The sequence below is a fragment of the Thermobia domestica genome, chromosome 2 (genome assembly GCF_964235325.1).
Source record: "Thermobia domestica chromosome 2, izTheDome1.hap1.1, whole genome shotgun sequence".
Taxonomy (NCBI): Eukaryota; Metazoa; Arthropoda; class Insecta; order Zygentoma; family Lepismatidae; genus Thermobia; species Thermobia domestica.
In genome coordinates, this window is record NC_137455.1 from 2,534,499 (window position 1) to 2,561,707 (window position 27,209).

Sequence of the window (27,209 nt, forward strand, 5' to 3'; positions counted from 1 at the left end):
TAAACAATTCAAACTGAAATAATGAAAAGCCAGTTTCACCTAATTATTAACTATACTAAAAAAGAAGTTTTCATAACTCCATGTCTCCATCTGGTACCATTCATATTCTCCATAACTATACTCAAAAGGAGTATTAAATATACCAAACCAAATAAATGAATCACTCAAACAAAGCCCTACAATATTATAAAGATATCAAGGATATGTTATTTAAAAGAGGTTGGAGCGACTGAAATGCCCATCATATGAGTCACTTTCAAAGGTAAAAAAAATGAAAACTACAACACCAAGTTTAGTCAGCAGTCTCTGGCTAAAGTTACCCTGCCAAGAAGTTACTGAAATACCAGAAAACGTAGTAATCGATGGGAGAGATTAGGATAATATTGTGAGTAGGGTTTTACACTTCAAAGCATAGATAGTATACATCATCGTTTGAGGAGTTACATTGAAGTGCATATCGTTGCTGAGCCTTTAAAAAGATCTATGTACAGATTTTGCTCAAAGTATGATTTTACAGATATAGGTGAAGTTTAGTATTGAGCATATACCTACAACCGTTATGTGATATTGTTCATTTAAGGGGTTGTTACGCCATAAAACAAACCCCGCTACGTGATGCTGCAGTCAAACTGCTCCTATCATTTTCTGTTGTTCGCAAAGACACCTAGCTGATTTTATGTTTGAAGGTAGCAATAATGCGCGTCCAGTAGTTGCACATATCCGAGTTTCTTCCTGCAGCCTCACAAACAATGCTGCAGTTTTTTCTCTCTGCTTTAAAATTTTAAATTTTACACATAGCATTTTTTTTTTTTTTTTTTGTTATAATGACGATATGTAGGAGTGTATTGAAGTGAACATTAGAACACCATGTCTGTTGGTCATTCATGGATGCTTACGGACAGATTTGAACATTTCACAGCGTTCAACATTGTAATGGTTCGCAGTGGTGGTTTCACACCGATGCAGGAAGATATTATGAATTACCCCCACCATTGATCACCATACAGAATCTTTTACGGTTGGAAATGATTATTTCCATACTAGCGTTTGGTTACCTGATTCACTGGGTGAAAATAAAAAAAAAATAATAATAAAATAAAATAAATAAATAAATAAATAAATAAAAGCTTTAATAATGCATAATTTCTTATCACAACTGACTGGTAGTTATAAAAATTAAAAAAAAAAAAAAGCGAGTAGGCTTGCGCGGTTTAGTGCGTCTTCGGGAATACGCTTGGATGCAATGGTGACGTTCTTCTGGGTTCATAAATCCACGGCGATTTTCTTCCTCGTAGGTTAAAAACTGAGTTTTGTATAAGTAGATAAATGGTTGATGGGGCAAAACGCCAGTGATGTAGTCAGTCAAGGAGTGGGTCGTCGGAGCCAGACGCCCAAATTCCTTCCAACTATTTGAACCTATGGACGCCCATGCATAATACATTCAAATCGATATCAATTTAATAGAAACATCTTGAAAAAAGTGCAACGTAAAGGATTAACAGGCGTTGGACCACCTTTGACCTCAGAACAGATCTAATGCGATGTAAAATGGAGTCTTGAAGATCGTAAACGGTAACAAGTAAAATATCACACCGCCTCGCTTGCAGTGCATCACTACGCTCCTTGAGAGAAGATGTAGGCGAAAATCTGCACCGGGTTCGTGTACCCTAAACGGAATACAAATATTAAATTATTTTAAGATCAGGTGATTGGACAGTTGTCCAATTTCATCCTGATGTTCTTCAAACTACGCATCAATAGCTTGAACTGTGTGAATGGGCCCATTATCGTCTTAAAATATGGCGTTATTGCAACAATAATATCTAGATCATATGATACACATGGTCCCCTAGAATGGCGACATAATCACGGGCAGTGACGTCACCGGTAAGTGTCATCACAGAATTCTCTGAAAACCTCGATATTATAACCCCACAGTATAACAGTCATTTCACCTTTGGGCAGAGACACTACGGATCTTACATTTCTTTTGGGCATCCGCTACAAATAAACACTGCCCGTGCTTTGAAATAAGGTGAAGGATGACTCATCACACCATATTACACTTTCCAGTTATCAGCAGTCCATGTTGCGTGTTCGCGGCGCCATTGACTTTTTGGATTGATTTAGTTTAGCGTCCCTTTCAGCAGCGAGGCTATATGAGACGTGGACCTACAGTTTAACGTGGAATCCGAACCACATGAGCTCCCGCCGGGACACTGATGTTTTGGTAAGCCACTACTGTCCTTTATCAACAGTTTCGCCCATGCAACCCGACTTCGTATTTCCATATCCATGTAACTCGCAGCGGACTATGATTATAAAGACAGGTTTTGGGTGGTGCTTCTTGAGTTCTTCCGTCTCTTATACCCAAATCGCATGACGTTTCAGAGATATGATCCACTTTAATGCTCTAAGGGACCTGTCACTGAGAGGTTTCTTTGAACTCCGTTGTGACTGTGATGTGTTAGTAGCTCGCCATCCCTTTGACACTGTTCTTCGTCACACACCCAACATAATTGCCATCTTTGTCACGCTTGGACTACATAACCGACCGCAACAATACCTTTCGAAATCACAGAGGTCGCCTATTTTACAGTATCATCGTCTGCTTAGTTAACTGTACACTGCCGTTTTATTGCTTCTCTCGTAGTACAGAGTTTGGTCTAGCACACCGCAACCAACTCATCGCAGACTATTCGTTGCTGCGATTACCGACTATCCATTGGTAACCAGACATCTGGCATGTTTCCACTAAATTGATACTTTTACCTATTTACAAGAATATTTGTTTTATTTATTATTGTTTCTTTCTTTTATTTATTATTATTATCAACGATTCTTCCACGGATCAGCTGTCTGTGTACAGTTAAGCACACACAAATATCACATTGAGGAAATGAGTGTAATTATTTACTTTAATAGTAATAGAAAGGGCTGTTCTCTTGTATTTTCTACCGGGAATAACTGCATCCGGTCTAGAAAACTAGGACTAAGAAAAAGGAACCCGATGTGCTGACCACACACCACCCCAAAGTCGTGATTGCCACAAGTTCTCTTCTACGTCTTAGCACCCTAAGGGCTATTGCGTTCAGACAGAGAGAAATAACTTAAATCACTTACACTCACATGCTTTAATAACTGTTAACATATGTTTATAAATTACGTGAATGATCATTTCGTTTTCTGTTTATTATTATTATTATTATTATTATTAATTCTTCCTATTATACATTTCTCAACACGTTGACTACCACTTGTATGGAATTCCATATACACGGCTCTCCCGTGCAGCGCCGCGTGTACGATTTTTCATACAAAACAATATAATCCAAGTCTCTTGTGTTCGTTCTATAGGTATATATGTAATTAGATACATATGGCATAGAAGTCAAAATTTAATGTCCACGCCATGTATATGGAAAACCATACACAAAGACATTTATGGGGCTAAAACAAAGAATTATTGTTGCCCCTGGTGCACAGGTGATAACGGTGAACAGTTTTAAATTTAAACAAATAGAGTTTTAATTAAGCGCGAATTTAACTTACAGTGTACAGTGGGGAAGGCTCAGGAGTTCTCTAGGATTGTTACAATATCGAATACCGTGAAATGCACTACAAACTTGTCCGCAAGCTCCCAGCAATGTTCAACAGATATTGTGTTCTAGTGTTCATTTCAGTGCAGACCTATATACGCACTTCAATAGTCGCCCCCAAACGAAGGTGCAGACTATCCATGATTTGCAGTATGAAATTCTCTCTCACCCAGTGTATTCTTCTGACATGTCTCCCAGCGATTACAACATTTTTTGGTATCTCAATCACTTCTTAGTAGGATAGCTTTATCTAGAGACCACTGATTAATCTGGTATTGTATTTTTCACTTTTCAACCTTTGTAATTGACAATCATTGGTTGGACATTTCAGTCGCATCTACCTAATATTAACAACGTTTCTTCGACAATTTCGCAACATTGTATTATTTCTTTGTGTTATTGATTAGCTTCCTTACGCTGATTTAAACACTTTTTTCTTTGCACCAACGTGTCACCTATACCTTAACGTTGGATGAAAATACACTAGCTCTCACCGGGAATCAAATCCAAAACCAATGCATTTGAACCATTTGGCCAGAACAAGGCACATTTAAAAAGATGTTTCGATTTTGTTAGGAAAACGAAACAAACGCACTGAACTTTCTCACTCGAATTTCTTAAACAGATTCGTGTTAGTCTGCAGCTATTACTGAAACATTTATTTGAGAAATGCGAAAAAAAAAAAATGTTTTGGAAAACTTTGTTAAAAGAAACTAAGCCCAAAAGTAAAGTACCCATTGGTCATATTTCCGTTAGAAATAACTTATGCCATAAATTAGAATTATTAAGGAAATAATTGTATGAGTATGTACTGAAATATTTACTATGAGCAAAAGCGTCTGAGTAATTCTGAGAAAATCGTTAAAAAAGTCACCCCCAAGAATAAACTATCCCTTGTGGATCTTTTCAGGACAAACGAGCTATTCTATGTTGTTAGTGTTTCCATAGAACATTTATTTATGAAATACGAACAAAATCGTCTGAGTCGTTCTTAAGAAAATCGCAGGACAAAACTTACTTCCAAAAATAATATACCACCTCTAGATTTTCAGAATGATGCAATTATACCATATCGTTCGGTTATTTATGTAACATTTATTTATGAAATATGAACAACAATCATCTCCTGAGTTGTTTTAGCGAAGATCATCGGAAAAAACTTACCCCCAAAGGTAAACTACTCTATCTGTAATTTTAAGCATAACGATTTTGCTATATTGTAATTTGCAAATAATTTATGAAATCTGGACCAAGTAACTCGAGTGATTTTTAAACAAATCGTCGGGAAAAATTTCACAGTCAAAGTAAACTACCTCTTTTGGATTTTTCTTTTCGGAACAAGCGAGTTATACCATATTGTAAGGTTACTACTGAAATTAGAACAAATTCGTCTAAGTCATTACTGAGAAAATTGTCATAAAAATTCACCCCTGGAGAAAACCACTCCTTTTGGAAGTCTTCGGGACAAACGAGTTATGCAGTATGTTAGGTTATTAATGAAACATTTCTTTACGAAATATGAACAAAATTGCCTGAGGTGTTAATGAGAAAATCGTCGGGAAAAAGCTCAACCTGAAAGTAAACTATTCATTCTGAATGTTTATATGACAACGAGTTATGCGATATTGTTAGGTTATTAATGATACGTTTACTCACGAAATGTGATTGATAAAATTGTGCGAAAAGAATGCATCCCATACAGTAAATTACATCTTATGTGTTTTTTCAGAGTAATGGCTTATGGTACGATTGAAGGATGTTAATAAAATATATATTTATAAATAATGAACATAATCGTTATAGCTGTTTTTGAGAAAATTTAGTTATTTTAAATTTTCATCCTTCAGTAAATTACCCTTACTTTTAGGTGTCGGAGGAAAATTCGAAACGATAGAATATTATAAAAACCTCATGTAGAATTCGGTCCAGATATGTTGAACAGTATGGCCTCTATTTGAGTGCATCTAAAAGTGTGACGAACCGACAGACAAACATATGGACAGACATCGAAAAATCATTTTTTTGATATGTAGTTCCCATGAAACTTGAATTCATTGAAATCTCGAATTCGATCTTTATCACTATCACCACACTTTCTTCTTTTGTCGTTCAAATGTGAAAACGAATAGGCCTACACCGACACGTGATAATTTGTAATCCCCAAAATTTAATGAGTTACGTTTAATGTGTTGTCATGATAGAAAAAAAGCTTATGCCTGTTTATTATATCATTTTAATATCAATTTTTTACGCTACTGTATAATTTAGAAGAATGGTATGATTATAGTTCATACACATTTAATCTTTTGGAAGCATTCGTGTTCCTCGCATCTAGACCTATATAGTTTAGTTTTGTTCAAGAAAGCATTCTTTATTCCTTACACGGAAAAACGATTGCATTTCTTGTACTTATGTTGTTTCGGTTCTTATTAACATGAAAATTATACACTTCCTATAGTGTTTTGTAAAATAATAATAACAAAAAAGATAGGATGGGATGAGATAGGATTCGATCTGGCGTCAAAACAGTATAATAACTACGGTACTAGTCCACCACTCTACCCACCTAACCACGGAAACTACTTTTGGTTGCTTTCTACTTCTTAACAAATAAATGCTCATAACCATGGTGTGTGTCACTTCCAACCTCAAGGCAAGAGTTTTCCTGTTTGTTTCTATATTTTCATACATTATGGTTACAGAAGCTAATTTATATTTGGCAGACAATCTAGACACTCGGTTTAAACCAATAAATGCAATATTTTACTCCTTTCCAGTTCCTTGATCCAACTTTCCTACGAAATTCTGAAATTCACTCCGTAATCGTGCTCTGCTACTGCAACAATCCTTCGAAAGCATGATTGTCAGTATACACAAAACTGAGTATAATTTTGTTTTTTGCTTATATTTTTATTATTTTATTATATTTTTTGCAAATATCTCCTTACATGGCTTGCTTTCTGTTATCTCCAGTTACTAATAACTGAATTCTATCCATAAACGTAAGGAAAATGGAATAAATGCGAAAAATCGTGAGTTACAGTATACGCACTTTTTTTTTTTTTTTTTTTTTAAGCAGTAAGTACATATGTTGTGAGGAATGACAAGGAGATTCATGCTCATGTGTGAATACTGTGCTGCATAGAAAGCGCAGGATCAGTTAGTACTTCCTAAATTTTTGAATAGAGTTAACAACGTAGCTCCAAATTTTTCGTACAGAATATTGTACGCTACGGATAGAGCTGGATTTAGGTTTGGTGAGGCCTTATGTGTTTAGATGAACGTAGGCATCCTATATACACAAATGAAGAAACTAATGATATTTTAAAAATTAGGCTATCAGAAGGAGGGTGTATACATCATAGCACTTACACAACACGAAGCCCTGTTGCATATGTAGATTTTATCTTATTCACTGTTTCTCTTATATTTTGGAAACGTAAATCCAGTTTTTTCCTTTATTTTTTTTGAGCGGGGGGGGGGAGTCCCCCAAGAGAATGGGGCCCTAAGCTATAGCTTGTTTAGCTTATACGTAAATCCGGCATTGGCTACGGAAGATATAATGCAGACACAACAAGAAAGAGGTTGAAAACGATGAGTGTCTGTCGAAATCTGAATAGTAAGAGCGGAAATTTAGGACATTCTAAAAGAAAATTGTAGAAAGGAAAGAAAAGAAAGTTAGAACGAAGACAGAAGCCGATTGTGATGCATGAAAACTTTTGAAATAGCGTGCCAAATGACCCACCACTGAATATTTATGATTATGATCAACATTATAATCATGAACTCCATTAGCCAAAGAAGATAAGCAAGATGTCACTTCACTTTCTCTTCTTACCTTCGTTCACAGTTGCATCCTTTGAATCGGAGCTAATCAACTCAAGCAGACCTTTTCCATCGTGACTTGCTTTGAAGCTCGGTCGGAAAAAATGGCTGTTATCCAGCTGTTGCTCATATGAAAGTCCTTAATACACAAATAACAAAAGTATTAATTTCTACTATTCACTTTCACTGTCCAGAACAACCACACTGAATTATAACGTGAGATACAAAAAATTAAATCTACCCTTGTACCATGACATACAAAGGTAGGTTTACGTTTCTTATTAGAATATACCATATAGGTTCAATCAGTAAATATAAACTGTGATGTTCATTGGACTTCAAAAAGTAAAACAGAAACTACTTCAACACACACATTTTGAAATATACAGTCATTTTTTTAATCACTTTTCATTCAAACCCTCCTCTCCTTTTTCCCATGGAAAGTTGTAAAAACAGCCTCTTTCAACAAGTTGTCTATCAAAATTTAGAAATGCAATTTTGAGCCTTTTTTTACTAACATTTTCTTGTCCTAAACATCGTATTCCATTTCTTGCGTACAAGGAGAAACTGAAAAGTTTTAGGTCTAAACCAGAAAATAAATACCTGTGGATAGTTAAGCCAATGGCCTATGGAACCCGGAGGTTCAATGTCGCGTTCACAAAAGCTCTCCACTGACTTCTATCCTTAGCTAACTGCATATTGTCCTTAATATTGTCCTCCCAGTTAGGATCTTGAAAGCATTTCTACTTTCTTCCATTCTGGCTACATGATCTGCCCATCCGAGCTTCCTACACTTGATGACCCTAACAATGTTGGTAAACGGTATACATAAATTATTTAGCTCCTCGTTATGAAGTTTCCGCCATACCCCATTTCCGTTCTCTTGGGTCCGAATATTTGTCTCAGGATCTTATTCTCAAATACATTCAGTCTGCGTTCTTTCCTCAGAGTAAGCGACCATCTCTTGCAAACATACAGAACATCAGGCATGATTATAGTTTTATATTTTCTAAGCTTCAAATTCCTCGACAGAATTCGCAACAAAAGAGATTTTGAACCGGTTAATAACACAAATTCCCTGCTTTCAGTCGACATTAAATTTCTTCGTGAATATAGTTTTCATCTGTTAATATTGAACTTAGATTTTTGAAAGTATCCACTTTATCAAAAATATTACTTGATGTTTTAATGCATCCATAATTTGCCGTATATATATAATGCTACTAATCTATGGTGCAAGACATTTTCATTTTAGGAACAGGGTCACTGATGTCAGGGAGATGTTGAAAATTGAGAAGTTAAGAGTGTCGTTGACAATATGCCGGCCAGCTAGAACTTTTCGAAGTTAAGAACAGAGTGGGTGAGAAATAAATTGGAAGCCTGTCATGAATTGATGTTATGACAACTATTACGTATAAGCAGGAGCGTTGTCTTAATGACTACTGTCTTTTGGCCACCGATCTTTGTCTCTGTGAGACGTTGTCCTCCATTTGAACTCGAAACCGGGACTAATTGGCCATAAACGCGATACATCTGCCGACTCACTCACGAAGGACTCCTGATAAAAATACGTTGTACTAATCTTTACATAGGCCTACTTGTTAATATAATTGTCAAGAGTCATTTCAGAACGACAAAAAGATAAACAGTTCCACAAGTGAAACCATTACATATGGACAGTCCATACAGAATTACACATGGACAATTTCAGAGCTAAGAAGAACTAATTTAATCCAAGTTAGTTCATTACGCTTTTATTAGTCCAAGTTAAAGAAATACAGCGACTTAATTTGCATATCAGCCAGAAAAGTGAATAAAGATACGAATTATTTGAGTCCACTTTGGCTCTGATCCATTTATACATAAATAGATACCAAAGTTATTTCTGATTCCAATAAATGCCTCTCGTGGGATTTGTATGACCCCCCCCCCCAAAAAAAAGTAAGGCATTTCGACATATTTTATCAATAATAAACATTATTAAAACGAAACAATATTTAGAATTTTTCTTTGATTGCAATTGCATAACAATAATAACAAACTATAAAAAATCACAAAAGAAACATTAAAAAAAAATGTTGATTTTGTAGAATAATCTCTTTGAGTGATGAATGGGGGAATTTAGGTCTGAATATAATACGAACAATACACGGGAGTGAAACGTGATAACTCACAAATGTGTGTGTATCAAGATTTTACGAATATTACACTTTTACGAACATTTTTTTTGTTTGTTTGTTTGTTTAAACAGCCAATCCTGATGCAACACTCATACACATTAACCAATCGAACGAGAAAATTATTCAGATCAACTTCAAACAGTTGTAAATTCTTTATGACATGATTTGCCAAATGCACCTTTGCTCGCTTTTCGTTTTTCTTCCTTTTGCTTTAAGTCTATAATAGACATTGAGAATACACTCCAACTTCAATAAACTTTATATGCCATTTTGATACTATATTGAAACTACTTTCTGCAGAAAATTCTAACGTTCGTAATAGGTTAGGAGTTACACATAGGAGATGATCTTTACTTAACAGATTGCATTTGAAGATCGTCATCTATAGAATATACCGTAAAACAAATAGTATACTACTAGGTACTTAATTGTAGAGGGACAATTAACTAACTAACTCTATGGCCTATGGAACCCGGAGGTTCAATGCCGCGTTCACAAAAGCTCTCCACTGACTTCTATCCTTAGCTAACTGCATACAGTTCCTACTTTGTATTCCAATCTCTGCGAGATCCATCTTAATATTGTCCTCCCATCTGCGCCTAGTCTTCCTAATGGTCGTTTTCCGATTGGTCTTCCAGTCAAGACTTTGAAAGTGTTTATACTTTCTTCCATTCTAGCTACATGACCCGCCCACCTAAGCCTCCTACACTTGACGACCCTAACAATGTTGGATAAACCGTATAAATTATGTACTTCCTCGTTATGAAGTTTTCGCCATTCCCCATTCCCGTTCCTCTTGGGTCCGAATATTCGTCTCAGGATCTTGTTCTCACATACTTTCAGTCTATGTACTTCCCTCAGAGTAAGTGACCATGCTTCGCAGCCATACAGAACAGGCATAATTATCGTTTTGTATATTTTAAGCTTCAAATTCCTCGACAGAATTCGCGACAACAACAGATTTTGAACCGAATAGTAACACGAATTCCCTGCTTTTAGTCGACATTTAATTTCTTCGTGAATATGATTTTCCTCTGTTAATATTGATCCTAGATATTTGAAACTATCCACTTTATCAAAAGTATTATTTAATATTTTAACGCTTCCATAATTTGCTGTATTCCGGTCCCGACGCACTTCCATATATTTAGTTTTCTCTGCATTTACTTCTAAACCCATGTCCCTGCAAGCGTTTAATAAGATCTCTGCATTTCTTTCTATTGTTCTCCTATCATCCCCTATTAAATTTACATCATCAGCATATGCCATAACCTGGTGAATACCGTTCAACTCTAGGCCCTGGTTGCTATCTTTGATTTTCCTTATAGCGTATTCCAGAACAAAGTTAAATAATAATGGCGACAACGCATCTTCTTGTTTCAGGCCATTTTCGACGTGAAAGCTCGTGGACAAAAATTTTCCTACCCGGACTTTACTTTGGGATTCATTTAAACATATCTTAATTAATCTAATTAGCTTTCTCGGTATTCCAAGTTCTGTAAGAACGTTGTATAATGTTTCTCTCCTAACCGAGTCGTACGCCTTTCTAAAATCAATAAATAGTTGATGTACCGGGGTATTGTATTCCCACTTTTTTTCGAGTATTTGGCGAATGGTAAATATTTGGTCGATAGTTGATCGATTTCGTCTAAATCCGCACTGATAATCTCCAATAATTTCATCTGCGTATGGGGTCAGTCTTGCTAACAGAATATTTGAAAGGATTTTATAGGATGTTGACAGAAGTGAAATGCCTCGATAATTATTACAGTCAGTTTTGTCGCCTTTCTTGTGAATTGGAACAATGATTGATTCTTTCCACTTTTGTGGCAATTCTTCCTTGTTCCAGATAAGGAGAATGAGTTTGTGTATCTTGTTCCACAATTTTTCGCCTCCAGCTAAAATTAACTCAACCGGAATTTCATCTACACCCGGAGATTTGTGTTTCTTTAATTTCATTATAGCGGTTTCTACTTCTATTCGGTTGGGTTCTGAAATATACGGTTCTGCGGTGTTTATCTCCTTTTCTCCACGCACACTAGTTTTTGGTTGCGTGTTAAGCAAATCGTCAAAGAAATCTTTCCATCTATTTAAGATGCTATCCGTGTCAGTGAGAACTGTACCGTCAGATTTCTTTAATATATAAGCACGAGGTTGATAGCCTTTCTTAAATTCGTTGATTCCCTTATACATGTCCCGGATGTTCTTATTTTTACTACTATCTTCAAGTTCCTTAATTTTAGCTTTCAGAAAATCGCGTTCCTTTGTTCTAAAAGTTTTGGAAGTTTCCCGCCTGATATCTGGGAAATTTTGTGTAGAGAGGCACAACTACTGCTAAAAATTCCTCTTCAGCTTTAAGGATGGTACGGCGAACAGCTCTTCTGGTTCAGGAATAAATCTCGTATCCATAAGTTCTTTAGAAGCAGTCTGGCTTGTAGATTCTGCAGCGGCTCTAGTTTTAATCTAGTTTCAAAGTCACCTCAGAGCTTTAGATTTACATTTGGAATATCTATTTAACAAAAGTCATCTGAATGGTATTCTCTATAGATAAAAGAATTCGTGACCTTAAGAGCTAAATAAGTCACTTTTTGTTACTATTCTCTGATTTCATGACTTCCGTGACCGACAAATTCCGTTCAAGGTGTTTGAATAGTCGTTTAAAAGAGAAAATGAAGAAATTTAATGATTTCTGTGTTCGCATCATTGGTTATTATAAAAATCACCATTAGGTAACCGCAGATTGAGAGGATTAGCATACTTCTTTCCATATGCACATAAAACTCACTATGTGAGGGAAAACTATTTTGATAGCTTCTTTGACATCGAAGTGTTTATTTTTACAAATAATTTGTCAGTTTAAAGATACTTGCTAATAACCAATACTATAAAGGCTTAATGAACCGTATATGTACGTTCGCATGCCTTGTATGACACCCGAATTTACGGCTTCAAAAGCTACGCCATATTTCGCTCTGAAGATAGAGAGATATCTAGTGACAATAGGGAATCAGACTACATGTTTTACTTTCCCGATTTTCCTCTGGAAATTATTTTCTACTTTCCTCAGTCACGAAGGAACCGTAAAATGTATGCTTTAAGGACGCGAAGGTCTCCAGAAGGTGGCGACGCGTTATGTGAAAGGCATCAAGTGTTGAGATTGGAAGAGGAGTCAAACAAGGATGTAGTATGTCACCCCAATTATTCAACATTTACAGTAAATGTGTAACGAAGGAAGTATGAATGTGAATTTGGAGATTTCAAGATCGGGGATTAGATCAGTAACAAGATCAGATATGCAGATGATATTATTATAGCTAGAACCGAAGGACTACCTACAGAAAGATGACTCAAAAAATAGTTGACACTGGGAAACTATACGAAATGGAAATTAACATTTAAAAAAATCAAAAGTTATGAGAATACCCCGTGCAACCGCTCCCTAAACCTAAATGAACAAAAGATCCTCATTAGTTCCAGGACCTACCAAAATGCAGAATACTTAATAATAATAATAATAATAATAATAATAATAATAATAATAATAATAATAATAATAATAATAAGCAGGGTTGGCGAAAACCATGTTTTTTATTGAAAAAAACAAAAAAAAAACAGTTTTTTTGGTTTAAACCCGGATTTTTTGGTTTAAAAAAATTTGCTCTATGTTCTTATATCACACATGGACAGAAATAGGCTTGTTTCGCCTTGGTGTTCAGTATGCAAGAACCGGGTTATGCTGGAAGGGGTAACATAAGCTTAAAGCGTAATCCAAACCGCTTCTCGGCTCACATCCAAGAGAAATTGTCCTCCATTTGAACTCGAAACCAGGACTAATTGGCCACAAATGCGATACGTCTGCCGACTCACTCACGAAGGACTTCTGATATAAATACGTTGATTGATCTTTACATATTTGTTAATATAATCGTCAAAGAGTCATTAGGACAAAAAGATAAACAATTGCACAAGTGGAACCATTATACAGAATTATATATGGACAATTTCAAAGTACTACAGAGTACAGAAGAACTAATTCAGTCCAAGTCAGTTCACTACGACTTTTATTAGTCCAAGTTAAAGAAATAACATGACTTACTTTGCATATCAGTAAGAAAAGCGAATGAAGATACGAACTGTTTGAGTCCACTTTGGCTCTAACCCATTTATACATAAATAGTTATCAAAGATTCTTGCGTGAATAATTGCCTCTCGTGGGGTTTGTATGACCCCCCTCCCAAAAAAAGTACGGCATTTTGATGTATTTTATCAATAGTAAACACTATTAAAACGAAACAATGTTTAGAATTCTCCTTTGGTTGCATAACAGTAATAACAAACTATAAAAATATTACAAAGAAACATCCATAAAGTTACATTAAAAAGTTGCTTTTGTAATATAATCTCTTTGAGTAAAGAATGGGGAATTTAGGTCTGATAATAGTACGAATAATATATGGGAGTGAAACGTGATAACCCACAAATGTGTGTTCATCAAGATTTTACGAATAGTTACACTTTTACGAACATTTTTCGTTTTTTGGTTTAAACCAGCCAACCCTGATAATAATCGAAACAGAATCAGCGTAAGCAAAGAGAACTAAAAACTTAAGTTACCTTCCAACTCATTTAAATCCAAAATCTGCAAAGACATATCCATTGAGGCAGCTTGTTTCGTTGGGGTAGCAGAACTCTCATGCAAATGTTCGTTTATTAATTTCAGCTCATTAATGCATTTTGAAAGGCGATCAACTTCTATACGTTTTGGTGGCTCCCACTCAGCTGCAGGCTTCAACTCCTTCAGCCTATCACAAAGACTGCGAAAACAATTTTCAAATTAAGGCATCAATCATATCCAAGGGCGACAGCATAATAACTAAAATTTCTCTCTCGTTCTCGATAATTATTAAAATATTAAAGAGTAATGACGAATAAAACAAATGGAATACATATTATCCAAATAAAACAAGCTCTAACTTACGTGTGTGTGTGTACGTGTGTTCCTAAAGAAATAATATCCGGTTTATTCCATTTCAAATCACTAAGACAAGGGGGGGGTTGCTTAACCATCAGGATTTTTTTTCATCAAAGATTACCTTGCCAATGACGTGCTGAGAAAGATTATTAGATTTTTATCTGCCGCCATCTTTGATTTAAACTAATTTTTTTTCACTGCCCCGCGGTTACTATGACAGAGAAAGTTGTGTTTTTTACTACCTCAAAGCAGAGCTACTGGTCTTTCGTAAAACATATACATAGGCAGGACAATATTTAGGTAAAAGAAGTTTTCAAGATCTCCAATGCAGCCATCAAAAATAAAAAATTTGCCAATTTCGAAAGGCTGTAAAATCAAGAGCGCCTGAAATTACAGCATGCTGTTTTCTGCACAACAACCATGCCTAGAAGGGTTTTCTGAAATTACGAAATATACCTGCAGTTCAAAGTCCTTCATGCCAATTTTTGGCCCTGAAAATGAACTGACTGCTGATTAGCCTACTTTAGGCTTGTGTAAAGGCCAGGAATGGCCATTTCGAGAAATTCTGTGTTGCCAATACTCGTAAGTCCCTCACATTAAAATATTATTTAAATTCGCTTTACAATTATTCCTGTATTTTATTATTGTTTTTGTAAAAGAAATTATGATATTACTTCGTAGTATAGTATTCAACAGATAATTTTCAATTTCCTTCAGCCCTAACTATTTCAGGTAAATGTGGCTACATTATGAATATAAACGTACAATTATTCATCTCACAAAACATCCCAGTAACAATGAATGTTCCTTTATCACCTCTGCAGAGAAATTACTATTTACCTGCTGGGTCTTTCAGCTGTGGAGGATGCCTGAGGCAAAGGAGTACTCAACACCGTCTCTTCCACAAACCGTCTGTCTGCATTGAGTTCAAGGATATGACTATCATCAGCCGACATCGTTGTAAATTATAGCGATTCAACCACAGAACCTGAAATGATTTAGATAAAATCAATCTGACCATACTATACACCACGGAGAAGTTATCTAAGAGCACATCAATGAGTAAATAATATATCTCTTCATTTTAAATTAATTTGTTGACATTCAATCTCTAATAATTACTAATATAACGTTAAACGTAATTGATTTCACCTTCTACGCAACTTATACTAGTATAATCATCATCATATGTATTATGCCATTATTGGCAGTCACTTGCTGTAACTGACAAGCTTCCATGTTCCATGGTCTTCAGCTAAACTCTACGTACGATATTTCTGTTTTGATATTGTCCATACGGACACCATCATATTTAATTTTTGTTGTTCACTAATAATTGTTTCCAAAATTTTAACAACCAATACGTTTTTATTTCACGCAGTTTCTCTAGCCGTTAAGTGTACCGGCTGGGAGTTTTGCGTAAACACATATGTCTGTTAATACTCTTTAAAAATGTAAAGATATATTTGGTATTATTTTCTCCCCCAAATCCTTGCAGTGGCTCTGGTTCACTTAGCAGTGACTACAGTTCGTTATTTGTAATTGTAACGAGTATTAATAGAGCGGACGTATGGCATAAAAACTAGTGCATAAAACACGAACAAACATGTACTAGGTGGGCACCGAAAGCACGACTGCCATGCAATCTCGTCAGGGCAGGAGAGTAGAAGTGGAGGCCAAGCGGTAGCGAGGGGGTACGTCTGTAGGGAGCAGGCGTGTTAGTGACGGTAGGTATATGTATAAACGAGGTCGTGTACCACGGCTCACTATAAATCACAGTACCGATTCGGAGCCGTCGATGGATTTGGGGGATACTAAATGCCATCCAATTTTTTTCAAAAGCTTTTAAAATTTAAGCCTTGCAGACCCTATGATATTCTAAAACCTCATGGAGATACCTAATTACTTTAGGGTGAAATTGCTATTGGACTGCTTATTAACCTTCCACGACCGGTTTCGGGGCTATTGTTTAGCGATGGGGTGCCAGCTTTTTCAGCTATACTTTTCTTTTTATTTTGCAATTTTCTACGGACATTCGGTCGTTTTATGGTTCAGTACGTTAAATTAAGTTAGGTTGCGTTACGTTTGGGCCCCCCATCTTTAAACAATTACAGGCTTCGGCAATTTTACCATCTAACATGAATTGTAGGGTCCCTCTGTTTATTTAACTCTTTCACTGGTTATGACGTAGTACTACGTCACAGCATCCACCTGAGAGTACACATTTCCAGAAAACTGTGCCAGTAAAAGGATTAACATCATCTTCATAGCCGTTGCACATATAGAGTTCAAATTTTCGTTGGACATATGTCTGCAATGTTGTTCAAAACTTCGCCAAGACACGTTTTAGAAATATGTAGGTCGAAATTAGTAGTTGTACGAACCACATGGTACTACCACATCCCATAAGGTTACATTTATTTGGACTGAAACTGTTCTAGGAGTTGGTAGGTCTCAGTAATTAATTTTTCGAAATTGTATCGTCTAGTACGCGTACCACACACTCTTATGGTGTAGTTTTTATATAATTGTTTCTCTGTAAAAGGGTGTCTACTAAAGTTCCAAAATGAAATTTCGTGACCTTTTCTTTACCCAATCATAAATTTCGTAACATTCTCAAAATCAAATTGGAGTGCGAATTAGGCCGAATTTTCATGCATGGGATTTGGTAGAGTCTAGAGCCGATCAGACATTTTTGGCACTTATCGGAACTTAACTCGTCATTTTATGAGCTCCTTCGTGGCTAAGCGGTTAGCGTACGCGCCTTTGGCATGGGAGGCCCGGGTTCGATTCTCGGCGGGAGCTCATGTTAATCATTAGATTTCCTCTCATATAGCCTCGCTGCTGAAAAGGGGGGTTCAATTCTAAAGTTGGGCGTCCGTTTCCAGCAAAATTTTTAAAATTTACAGGAAAGATATGGATAATTTGATCGTTTGTGTGCTTGATAATATGTAAGAGTCTCGAAAAATCTGTTTATTTGTTATATATAAGCGGTTATAAACATGGGACTATACGGCGAGCGGAGAGAACTACTTGGCGCAAGGTAACCGAACAGTTGCATTGTGGGAACGAAACGAGCATTTATGTTATCAACATGGCGAATGTACAAGGGCAATGAACTAACAGTTTTAACATTTGTGAAGCAATACGTTGATAACGAGCAAAATCTTTTAAAAGTTTGTGAAGCGCACGGATTAATGAACCTAATAACAAATTGCAGAAAGTGTGGAAATGAGATAACAGCGAAAAAACGTGGCGAAAGCGGACGCCCAACTTCGGAATAAATGCCGAAAAGGGCGTTAAACTCAAAATCAACTCAACTCGAATTATAATGTGAGATCTTGCGTTATAATTAGCATCGTGTAGTTTTACTATACGGATCTATAGTAGTAGTAGTAATAGGAACAAGTTAGAAGTCCCGCAGGAGTTGGGTGGGTTCAGTTCTCGACATAAAACGGGCAAATTGAAGACTTGCCCAAACTTTTCTGTACATTTTACAAGCTGTGGATCCGTATAGTAAAACTGCACCAGCTCGTATGATGTAATCATAACGATTACAATTCCAAAAACTAAATGAATAGCAAGCAGGTATAAGAACAATGCACATCAAATTGACTTGTATCAGTATAATGTACAAAACTTTTAATTGATTATTTCAACCTTTCAACAAAGAGACTAACAAATCCAGCAATGAATGAATACATAAAAAAGTTCGTGTGAATACAGATTTGAGTGGGAGGTATAGAAACGTTACATATGATCAACTGTCACCATAATCGCTCAGCAAAAAAACATTCATTCGATAAGATATTTCAACGTACAAATTCATTAAATTTACTTAAACCTACCTCTGGTACTTTTGTTACTTCTACATAATCTCAGTACGACAGAAAACAGCTAAATGCAAACCAATTTACGAATTATTGAACCATATGATTTTAATACTAGCAATTGAATGTGCCGCAAAGAATCATAGCCTTACCAAACACAGTGCATGCACTTCCCAAACTGTTTGGTCTCAAGAAGCTAACATAGATAAAGAGTAATATATTTACATTCCAATTGATTGATATAATATTAGTTTAAAGGAACTTTTATTCTTCCAAATTCTTTAGATTAAGTGATAAATATTTGTTATATCAAGAAACTCAATCAAAGGTACCGGCATGTAGTGTGTGTGGACTGCATAATCTCAGGTTTAGGTCAGTGTTGCCAAGAAGTTGACACGAAAAGTCGCTAAATGGAAGGTGAAATGACTCCAATTTGGGGTGAAAAGTTGTTAAAAATTATTCGTAGCATTTCGTCTTTCTCTCTCTTATATATATATTTATATATGTAAGTCCATGCAAAGCGGTTAGCGTACCTGCCTTTGGCATGGAAAACCCAGCTTCTATTCCCGGCGGGAGCTCACGTGGTTCAAATTTCACTTGGGAGGTCCACGTGTCATATAGCCTCGCTGCTGAACGGAACGTTAAACTCAAAATGAACTCCATGCCTTATAGAATCCAGAGGTTCAATTCCGCGTTCACGAAAGCTCTCTAGGAAAAAAAAAACTCATGAAATTTAAACCTTAGGAGAAGAAAAAACTTACACAAATTCACCGTTTATTCGAGCTTTTAGAAGTATACTGTAATATTTCTGCCTTTCAATGGAACCTCTGCTAGCTAAATGACATGGAAGGTTAAAACTGTTTTTCGCTAGATGAGGAACGTGTATTCTATTATAAAACAAACCGGGATTCTGGAGATGGGCTACAAGTTATATGGGTTGTATATTAGTCAAACTCATTGACTTGGACTAATTCAATTAAGTAAAAGGAAAACAAACAAAAACTGTTTTCAACTAACAGTGCGTGATTTGTTCACATAACAAAAATCGCTAAATTTGTAAATGAGTCGACAAATCGTCATTTAAAAATCACCAAAAAAAAGTCGCTAATCAGAAATGTTATTTTCTGTCGCTGGTCGCTATTCTGAAAGTCGAATCCTCTAGATTAAGCGACTTTTCCCTCAAATTGGCAGCACTGGTTCAGGTTCAAGGTATTTTTCTGGGAGTTCTTAAGTTGACATAACCACAGCAACAGGACATAACGTCACTTAATGTCGTCACTATCCTGGATCACTTAATGCGCAGTGTATCCATAAGCAAGGCAGCTCTGTTGACAGTATTACTGCTGAGATAATATGCCAAGGTGGATTATAATTTAAGACATACCTGGAATTTGTTCGTATACTGGTGGACAATAAAAAACACATTATGTTGTTACAGCGGTTGTGTGAGTTGCGTTTTACATTCAACAAACGAACAAGATTATACACAAACAATGCACTGAATAATGCGTAAATAATTGCGGCTTGTCCCATCAAAGGCCGGGATTTTTTTTTTTAATCTCATTTCGTGCTGCGCACTGATACGTGTATCAAGATTGAAATTTCAGGTTTCCTCTGTTATGTTCTATTTTATAAGTGTACTGACATTCATGATATATCAATTTATTTTAGCACCAAATGAACTCTTGTAGGTTTAGTAAGTGTTTTGGAGTGGCAGAAACGGGATTAAGAATACGTGGACATTTTTAAAATTACAATTTACAGGTAAAACATGTTAATTCAGAACAAAAGACAAATGTTTAGAGAATTCATTTATGAAGGCGCAGAATATGTAAGCCATCTGTGAACATAGATACAGCAATAAGATGTTGCTTTAATTCTATGAAACTCTCCATAAGGGCGTTATTCCAGGGCTGCAAACTAATGTACAAGGGACTTGAAATATGACTATTTCGCTGCCTGAACCTATCCTAACCTAACCCGAACTACTGCTACTCTACTACTACTAGTATACTATTATTACTACTACTACTCAACTACTACCATTACTGCCTTACTATACTACTTTATCTTTTATGTGTTGTTTTGTTTATGTAATATAGTGGACATATTCGATGCTTCATTTATAATTTCATGTTCGTATCGTATACGGAGTAAGAAAATGTTGTCTTAAAATGGGTCCCCTCGAACGGCGGGGAGCTTCCTTGGGGAAGCATTTGCCCTCTCCCTCCTCAAGTTACGGCCCTGTCACTTATCACATACTAGGCTGGTAGCCAGCCCAAAAATCTAGGGGAAGCCCGGTAGAAGTTTGGGAGGGAGTCCCGATCCAAACGTATTATAGTTAATCATCATATTATAGCTCAGCGTAGAAATTTTCGACTAGAAATTTAGAGCTGGCGACCAGTGTTCAGTAGGAATGGTTTCTGCCTGAACTCACAGAGCAGCGCATTTTCTGTTTCGTAAGAAAATAATTGTCACTGAGTGAGAGGAAACACGGAATGTGAAGTCTTTCTTTGTCAAACCAAAGGCCATGGGGGAGGGGGGGTCTCATCATTTGTACGTGAGAGATACTGGCGACCATTATTTTTGGATTAGCGAGTGCGTCTGACTGAAATTTTGCACCCTGCTATAGTTCATTTGCAAGCGTACTGTGAAAATTTTAGAGGACCAGTACCGTAAAAATTTAGAGGGGCCCGCCTCCCCTAGACCCCATTAATAAGGGCCTGTCAGATATTAATATGATGTAGACCTATCATTCATTTTTATGTCAATTATATATTGTGGATCTCCAAATTTTTTGTGGCAACAAATCTTTCGCGGAGCACATCATCAAATATCGCGTGTGGAAATGCTATGTTTTCATACAAATATACAAATATCTCTTTAAGTATATTACTTCATTAACAGATAATCATTTTTAAACATATTTTCTTTACCGGTCAGTTACTCTAGTATAAAATTAATAAGTTGACACCAAATCAGTTGCAAACACTTCTCAACTTACTATCACATTTAGTGACGTCATATTGTGTGGTGCTCTGGTTTTGTCAAGTTAAGATCTCCCTATTTTTCTTTCTTCAGTTCGGAAGTTCATAGCTACCTTGATTGTTGCCAACTTTACCCGTCGAAACTACAGTGAAACTTGCTTAAACCGGAACTTGAATAAGACGGAAATCTGTCTATAGCGGACATTTTTCAAAGTCCCGGCAGCTCTTATGGGAATTCCATTACAAATAGTTTCTGTAAAACGGAATCTTCCGTAACGCGGAAACGGAAATCAAAAATAGTCCCAGGGAACTCTGAAGCTTGCATAAAACGGAATCTCTCTTTCGCAGTGGAAGGCTGCAAAAGGTTACCTTTCATCTCTCCTGTGCGTGTCTTATTTGGAGGTGAAGAGATCAATATGGAATGCCACTTAATAGAACAAGTGAATCCTCCTCCATTAGTTCTTGCCTTTAAATAATGCATCACAAAATACCGCTAGAGATTTGACCTCGTTTTCCTATGACGATATTTTGCCGTTCGAAAGCACTGAATCAGATGATTGACAGGTTATTGTTGATGTACCATTTTTTCTATCTGCATTTGCTTTCAATCCTCCACTTGTGAACTTCACCTGGTCTTAAAATAATGCTGGAGTTCACAAGTCTTTGTAAAAAAAAAAAAAAAAAAAGAAATGAAATGAAATCTTAAAGTTTTACGTCCCACGCTTATGCCGCTTAGGCTAAAGGAGACGGTGATGATGAGAGATGGGTGAAATGGTGAATGAGGAAACGGGAGAACCCCGAAAAAAACCACGAGCATGTTGTTTGTCCACCACAAATTCCAAACGGCGCGAGCTGGGATCGAACCAGAGGCCCCAAGCACCGGAGGTGAACGCTCTACCACTGAGCCATCGTGTGTGTGTGTGTGTGTGTGTGTGTGTGCAGATTATGAAAGACTGCATTTTGGAGTTCAAGACCAAATATATAGGTAAACTATAAAACCATTTCCATCTGTATTATTTTTGTAGCTATTTTTCAGATTTGTATAAAACGGAAATCTGTCCAAAACGGAAACAAAATTTGGACCCGTCGCTTTCCGCTTTATACAAGTTTCGCTGTATTTAATATTTTCAGAATATTCCTAAATGTACTTTAATTACTTTACATTGGAATAGGGATTTCCACTAAAATAGGAATTTAATATCTGAATTCAAAATATATTTCTTGTTTACTTTACTTATTTTAAGTATACTTTAATTACTTTACATTGGAATAGGGATTTCCAATAAAATAAGAATTAAATATCTGAATTCAAAAAATAATGTAAAACAAGTCCCTTAAAATATTTCTTTTTTTAAACACTTTTCAACATTCGGAGATATCAAAGAAAGAAATTCGGTCCCAATTCTCTCGAAAAAGCCCAATTTATTGGTCCAAGTCATAGGTGTCTTGCAATCAACGTCTGGCTAACAAGGGCGCCCATCAGGAGGGGCAAGGTGGAGCGTCCCCCGTTTAGAGGAAATTGTGCTTCGAAGATCGAAAATCCAATGGATATTTTAGAATAGTTATCGCAAAATTTGAGACTACATTTGAAATGTCGCTTATACTTGCCCCCCTTTGGAAACCACAACATGGGCGCCTTTGCTGGCTAGTAAATGTATATTAAAATGTATGTAAATGCTGGTGGTGTGTGAAACTGCATAATATTACATGATGTTGCAGACAATGGATATTTATAAGATAGGGACGAGGAATTTCTCAAAACTGAATCTTCGCAATACCGACTACTATTGAGCTTAAATAAATGGAGAAAATAAGAAGAGTGCAAAAACAAGTGTGTTTGGTTGCTTGCATGCGTGTACATCAAGAATATCTCATAATGAGAGGAAGTGAACTGAATGGAAAGTGACGAGGTAAGTCCTGCCTGCTGCTCTAGTGGCTAGCGCATATGGCTTTGATGCACGTGATCCCGGGTTCAATTTCCGATGGGAGAGCACAAAAATCGTTTCCCTCCACTTTCTTCTTTCTACCATTTCATTCATTGTCATCATCATGTTTTGTTTAGCTTATAGGGCATAATCATGTAACACTGAAATATTTCATTTCATTAAATTTTCTCGGAAATAGTAATAGGTCAGAAATATACACAGCGAGATGTTCTAGAACTTTTTCGGAGCGGCTGTACTTTCTACACACTAAATACAAACCAGAAATCATCTTTCAGAAATTGAAGGCGTTAATAACTTACCATATATACATACGTTTATTATTATTATTATTATTATTATTATTATTATTATTATTATTATTATTATTATTATTATTATTTCTCAATATGATATAATCGCAGTAACAGAAACATGGTTATCCGATATTCATAGAGACTACGATTATTTCCCAGATACCTATACATGTTTTAGAGGCGACAGACTATATAGTGAAGAGTCATGTCAAAGAGGTGATGGATCTTTGATAGCAATAAAGAAAAACTTCATGGTCAATCGCAGGCCTGATCTTGAACTTATTAGTGAATGTGTGTGGATTGAACTAAAATGTAATACTGGAAAGAATCTCTTAATATCGTGTGTTTATTTTCAACCAACATTTTTCCCTGTGAATTTTGAAAATTATTTGAACCATATTTCTAGTAGGTTGAATCCTTTGGAAAATGATATACTGATTCTTGGAGTTTTCAATATATCCAAAGTTGATTGGTTAAATAAGGAACAGCTTCCAGGAATACATTATTACTCCAAACTAAAGTTTCAGCAATTTTTTTTTTTTTTTTTTTTTTTTTTTGAAAATACTAACCTGAGTGTTGAACCTTCAATTTCTGCTCTTGATCTTGTTATCACAAATGCTATTTCTATGTCAAGAAAAACTAATCAGTGCATGGTCTATCCTGATACTTTTCATTATCGGATTGAAATCATTGTGTTTTTAGCTAAAGGTTGTAAAATAAATAAGTTTTCTGAACGTTTTCAATTTGTTAGAAACTATTCTACAATTGTATCATTAGTACAAGTTACTACTTATCTCTTGTAATCCTCTTGTACTTGGCAACCCTGCCGAAACATCATGTTCGCGGGTCGCGCAAGGGATTCTGGGTACTTGAAGCTGAACAAGACGACGGAATGGTAATAGTAACCTTTGTGTGTTAACAAAAACTATGTCAAATCTTTAGTTACATTGGCCATCGTCATATTTAAAAGTGTGGTTGCTCTATTTCATACTTTAGTGAACTGCTTCACACGTTTTTATATGTGTTACTATTCTGCATGGCATGAATTTCTGAATGAAGTTGGGTAATACTCATTAGCCCTAGCTGCCACGTGAGCCGTCGTTGTGTGGGTGCATGTTTCCTTTTTCTTTTGGTGCGACTGCATCCTGTTATATCATCGTATTCTGATATTTAGTGTGAACCATTCTCAAAGTGGCTTGGTCATCATGTTTTTAGTGGCCTGTATTTTTAACTTGCAGCTTGAATTAATGTACTCAATGTCCAGCTAAATTCTTAGCAGCGGGGCCCCCAACTCATTCGCAATGTCCGTGAAGCGAAGCGAAAGTAAGCATTCTCTTCATCTGTACCATCCAGTGATATCAGTGTCTTTATGTAATATGGAAGCGTCAAGAGTTTATAGTAACTTTACCTGTAATGATATAACACTCTGGGAGTGGAATCCAAAACATTATCGTCATAGTGAGTTATTTGAGTGGCAAGCCTGGCTACAGGGCTATCGTTTGTTCATACTAATTTTGCTCGTACTGTTCAGTCATCTCATCGCACGTAACCTCGTAATCTATGTGAACAATCACTTTTGGGTGACTATTCAAGAGGTTAAGAGCTTATCATTGCGCCAAGTGGTTGGAATGGAATTTTGTGTTTATGCTCACATGTAAAGTGTTAATCAATGAGAATTGACATATGTATGTTTTCATTAATCTACTATCTGCGATCTCCATTAAGTGTTCAGTTCCTGCTTTGTTGTCATAATATTATAATCCTACTACCTACCAGTTAGTCTTCAGTTGATAATCACAAATAAGCATATTATCATCTTTCTTCGAGTTGTCCAGTGACCGTCATGGATTGGGTGCACACCAGCTCCCACCTGCCCCGACCGGGTTGTATAAGAATGAAGATATCTTCTTGTGTCTATTCTTTTAGGCCATATAATTTGGAGGAATCTCTCCACAGCAGTGATCATTTAGTTTGTCCAAGTTTTGTGCACAGTGTGTGCTTTGAGCAGTGGTCAGTGTGTATATTATTCATTTCCCACAGGAATGTGTTCCATTATGGTGAAAGTGCATTTGTGAAAGGTATAATAATTTTTGTTTGTTTAATACATGCCAAAGGGGTAAGTACCCTGTGTGATGATAGGCCGCCTTCGTAGCCGGCCAACCATAATTCTGCTTCGTACAGAATTATCATTTTTACTATTGCTGATTCAGGCACGTAGCCAGGATTTCGTGAAAGGGGGGGTCCGTGATATGAAATACTGTGGTCATCATACGAGGGGCTCGATCATTGTAAACTATTTTACTGGAACTATATTCGTTCGTTTAGCCACGATTTCGTAACGCGGGGGGGGGGGGGTGACATCAAATTCTGAAGGCTCAGGAGCTCGATTAATCTAAATTAATTTACTATCAACATATATTGGTTTGTTAGGACAATAAAATGAGGATATGTTGGTAAGTATTTCAATAACAAAATATGAAGAAATCTCGACTAAAATAATAAAAAAAATTGAAAAAGATTATACAGTATTTACGTCATTCCTCTGTTTATTCAAATATAACAATTTTCCTTTCATTATGGCCTCAACTATTATAAAAAGTACATATTCGCTATTTTAAAAAGTACATACTCAATAATGTCTTATTGACGAAAAATTATGATAAGAAATGTCCACGCTGTTACAGAACGGCACTATGCTTTACGAAGCTTGAAATCTTCCTGACTAGAAATTCTGAAAAATCGCTAACTTTTCTAGAAATTTCAAATTCCCTGACTCTTCCAAAATATCTCGCTCATTTCGCCACCATTTATTGAAAGTCATACAAATCTCCTCATAAAAAGAGTAACCAAAAGCTTCCTGTAGTTTATTTTTAACTCTGATTCTTCTTTTTCTCATTTCATTTTCTTTTCATCCTTCCTTACTTTTTTCATTTCTGGTCTCGAAGGGGGGGGTCCGGACCCCCCGGACCCCCCCTTGGCTACGTGCCTGGCTGATTTATAGAATAGTGTTTACATAGCGCCCTTATGTGGATTTGCTAGAGCACATCTAAAAAATGGTTTTCTACGAATGTTTATTAGCACTTATCAACGCTTAAGTATGTTTTAGGAATACCTCTAGCTACCTGATCGTCTAATTAACTGCTAATCATTGAGTTTATCACTGTCTGAATCACGAACACGGTTCTCTTATTTCAGAGACCCTTGGCCATCTAGCACAAGTTGATCGGGATTGTTGTCCTTTTAGTCTGCTATGTTAAGGTCACCCTTGAATTAACTCTTGTCAGTTCATATTGATCACTGTATGGTCCTTCTCTTTAATCTCTGTCTGAGTGTGTATAAGCCACCCCTGCGTGTCACTGCAGGGTGACTACATGGGTTTTGTTAATCCTGTCATTACGTCTACATAAACATGACGTTCATTTGTGCCTAGTACCTTGACCGAGGCTTGGTTTCAGCAACTCGTCGTCCGGTCTATTTATAATGTTTCACAACTACATTTGTTTAATTTGTCCACCCTTTGCCTACTTTTAATGTCCTTATTCAATTAAAACAAGTTATTCGTTTTATGTTTATATGC

General features: G+C 36.2%; 1 protein-coding gene across 4 annotated transcripts in view; it reads right to left on the reverse strand.

Annotated features, from left to right (window-relative positions):
- The window catches only part of spd-2 (centrosome assembly protein spindle defective 2), a 122,988-nt gene extending 104,280 nt beyond the window's left edge, over positions 1-18,708 (reverse strand). For 2 of the 4 annotated variants that reach the window (XM_081738167.1, XM_081738160.1), the window contains exons 1-4: positions 18,425-18,563; positions 15,417-15,564; positions 14,219-14,418; positions 7,438-7,563 (exon numbers count right to left, since the gene is read on the reverse strand). In XM_081738167.1, coding sequence (XP_081594293.1) covers positions 7,438-7,563; positions 14,219-14,418; positions 15,417-15,532 — 442 coding nt within the window. In that variant the 5' untranslated portion in view covers positions 15,533-15,564; positions 18,425-18,563. Of the gene's footprint in view, positions 1-7,437; positions 7,564-14,218; positions 14,419-15,416; positions 15,565-18,424 lie in introns of all 4 variants that reach the window. The other 2 variants (XM_081738163.1, XM_081738172.1) reach the window with 2 other exon arrangements.
- Positions 18,709-27,209: the final 8,501 nt, after the last annotated feature.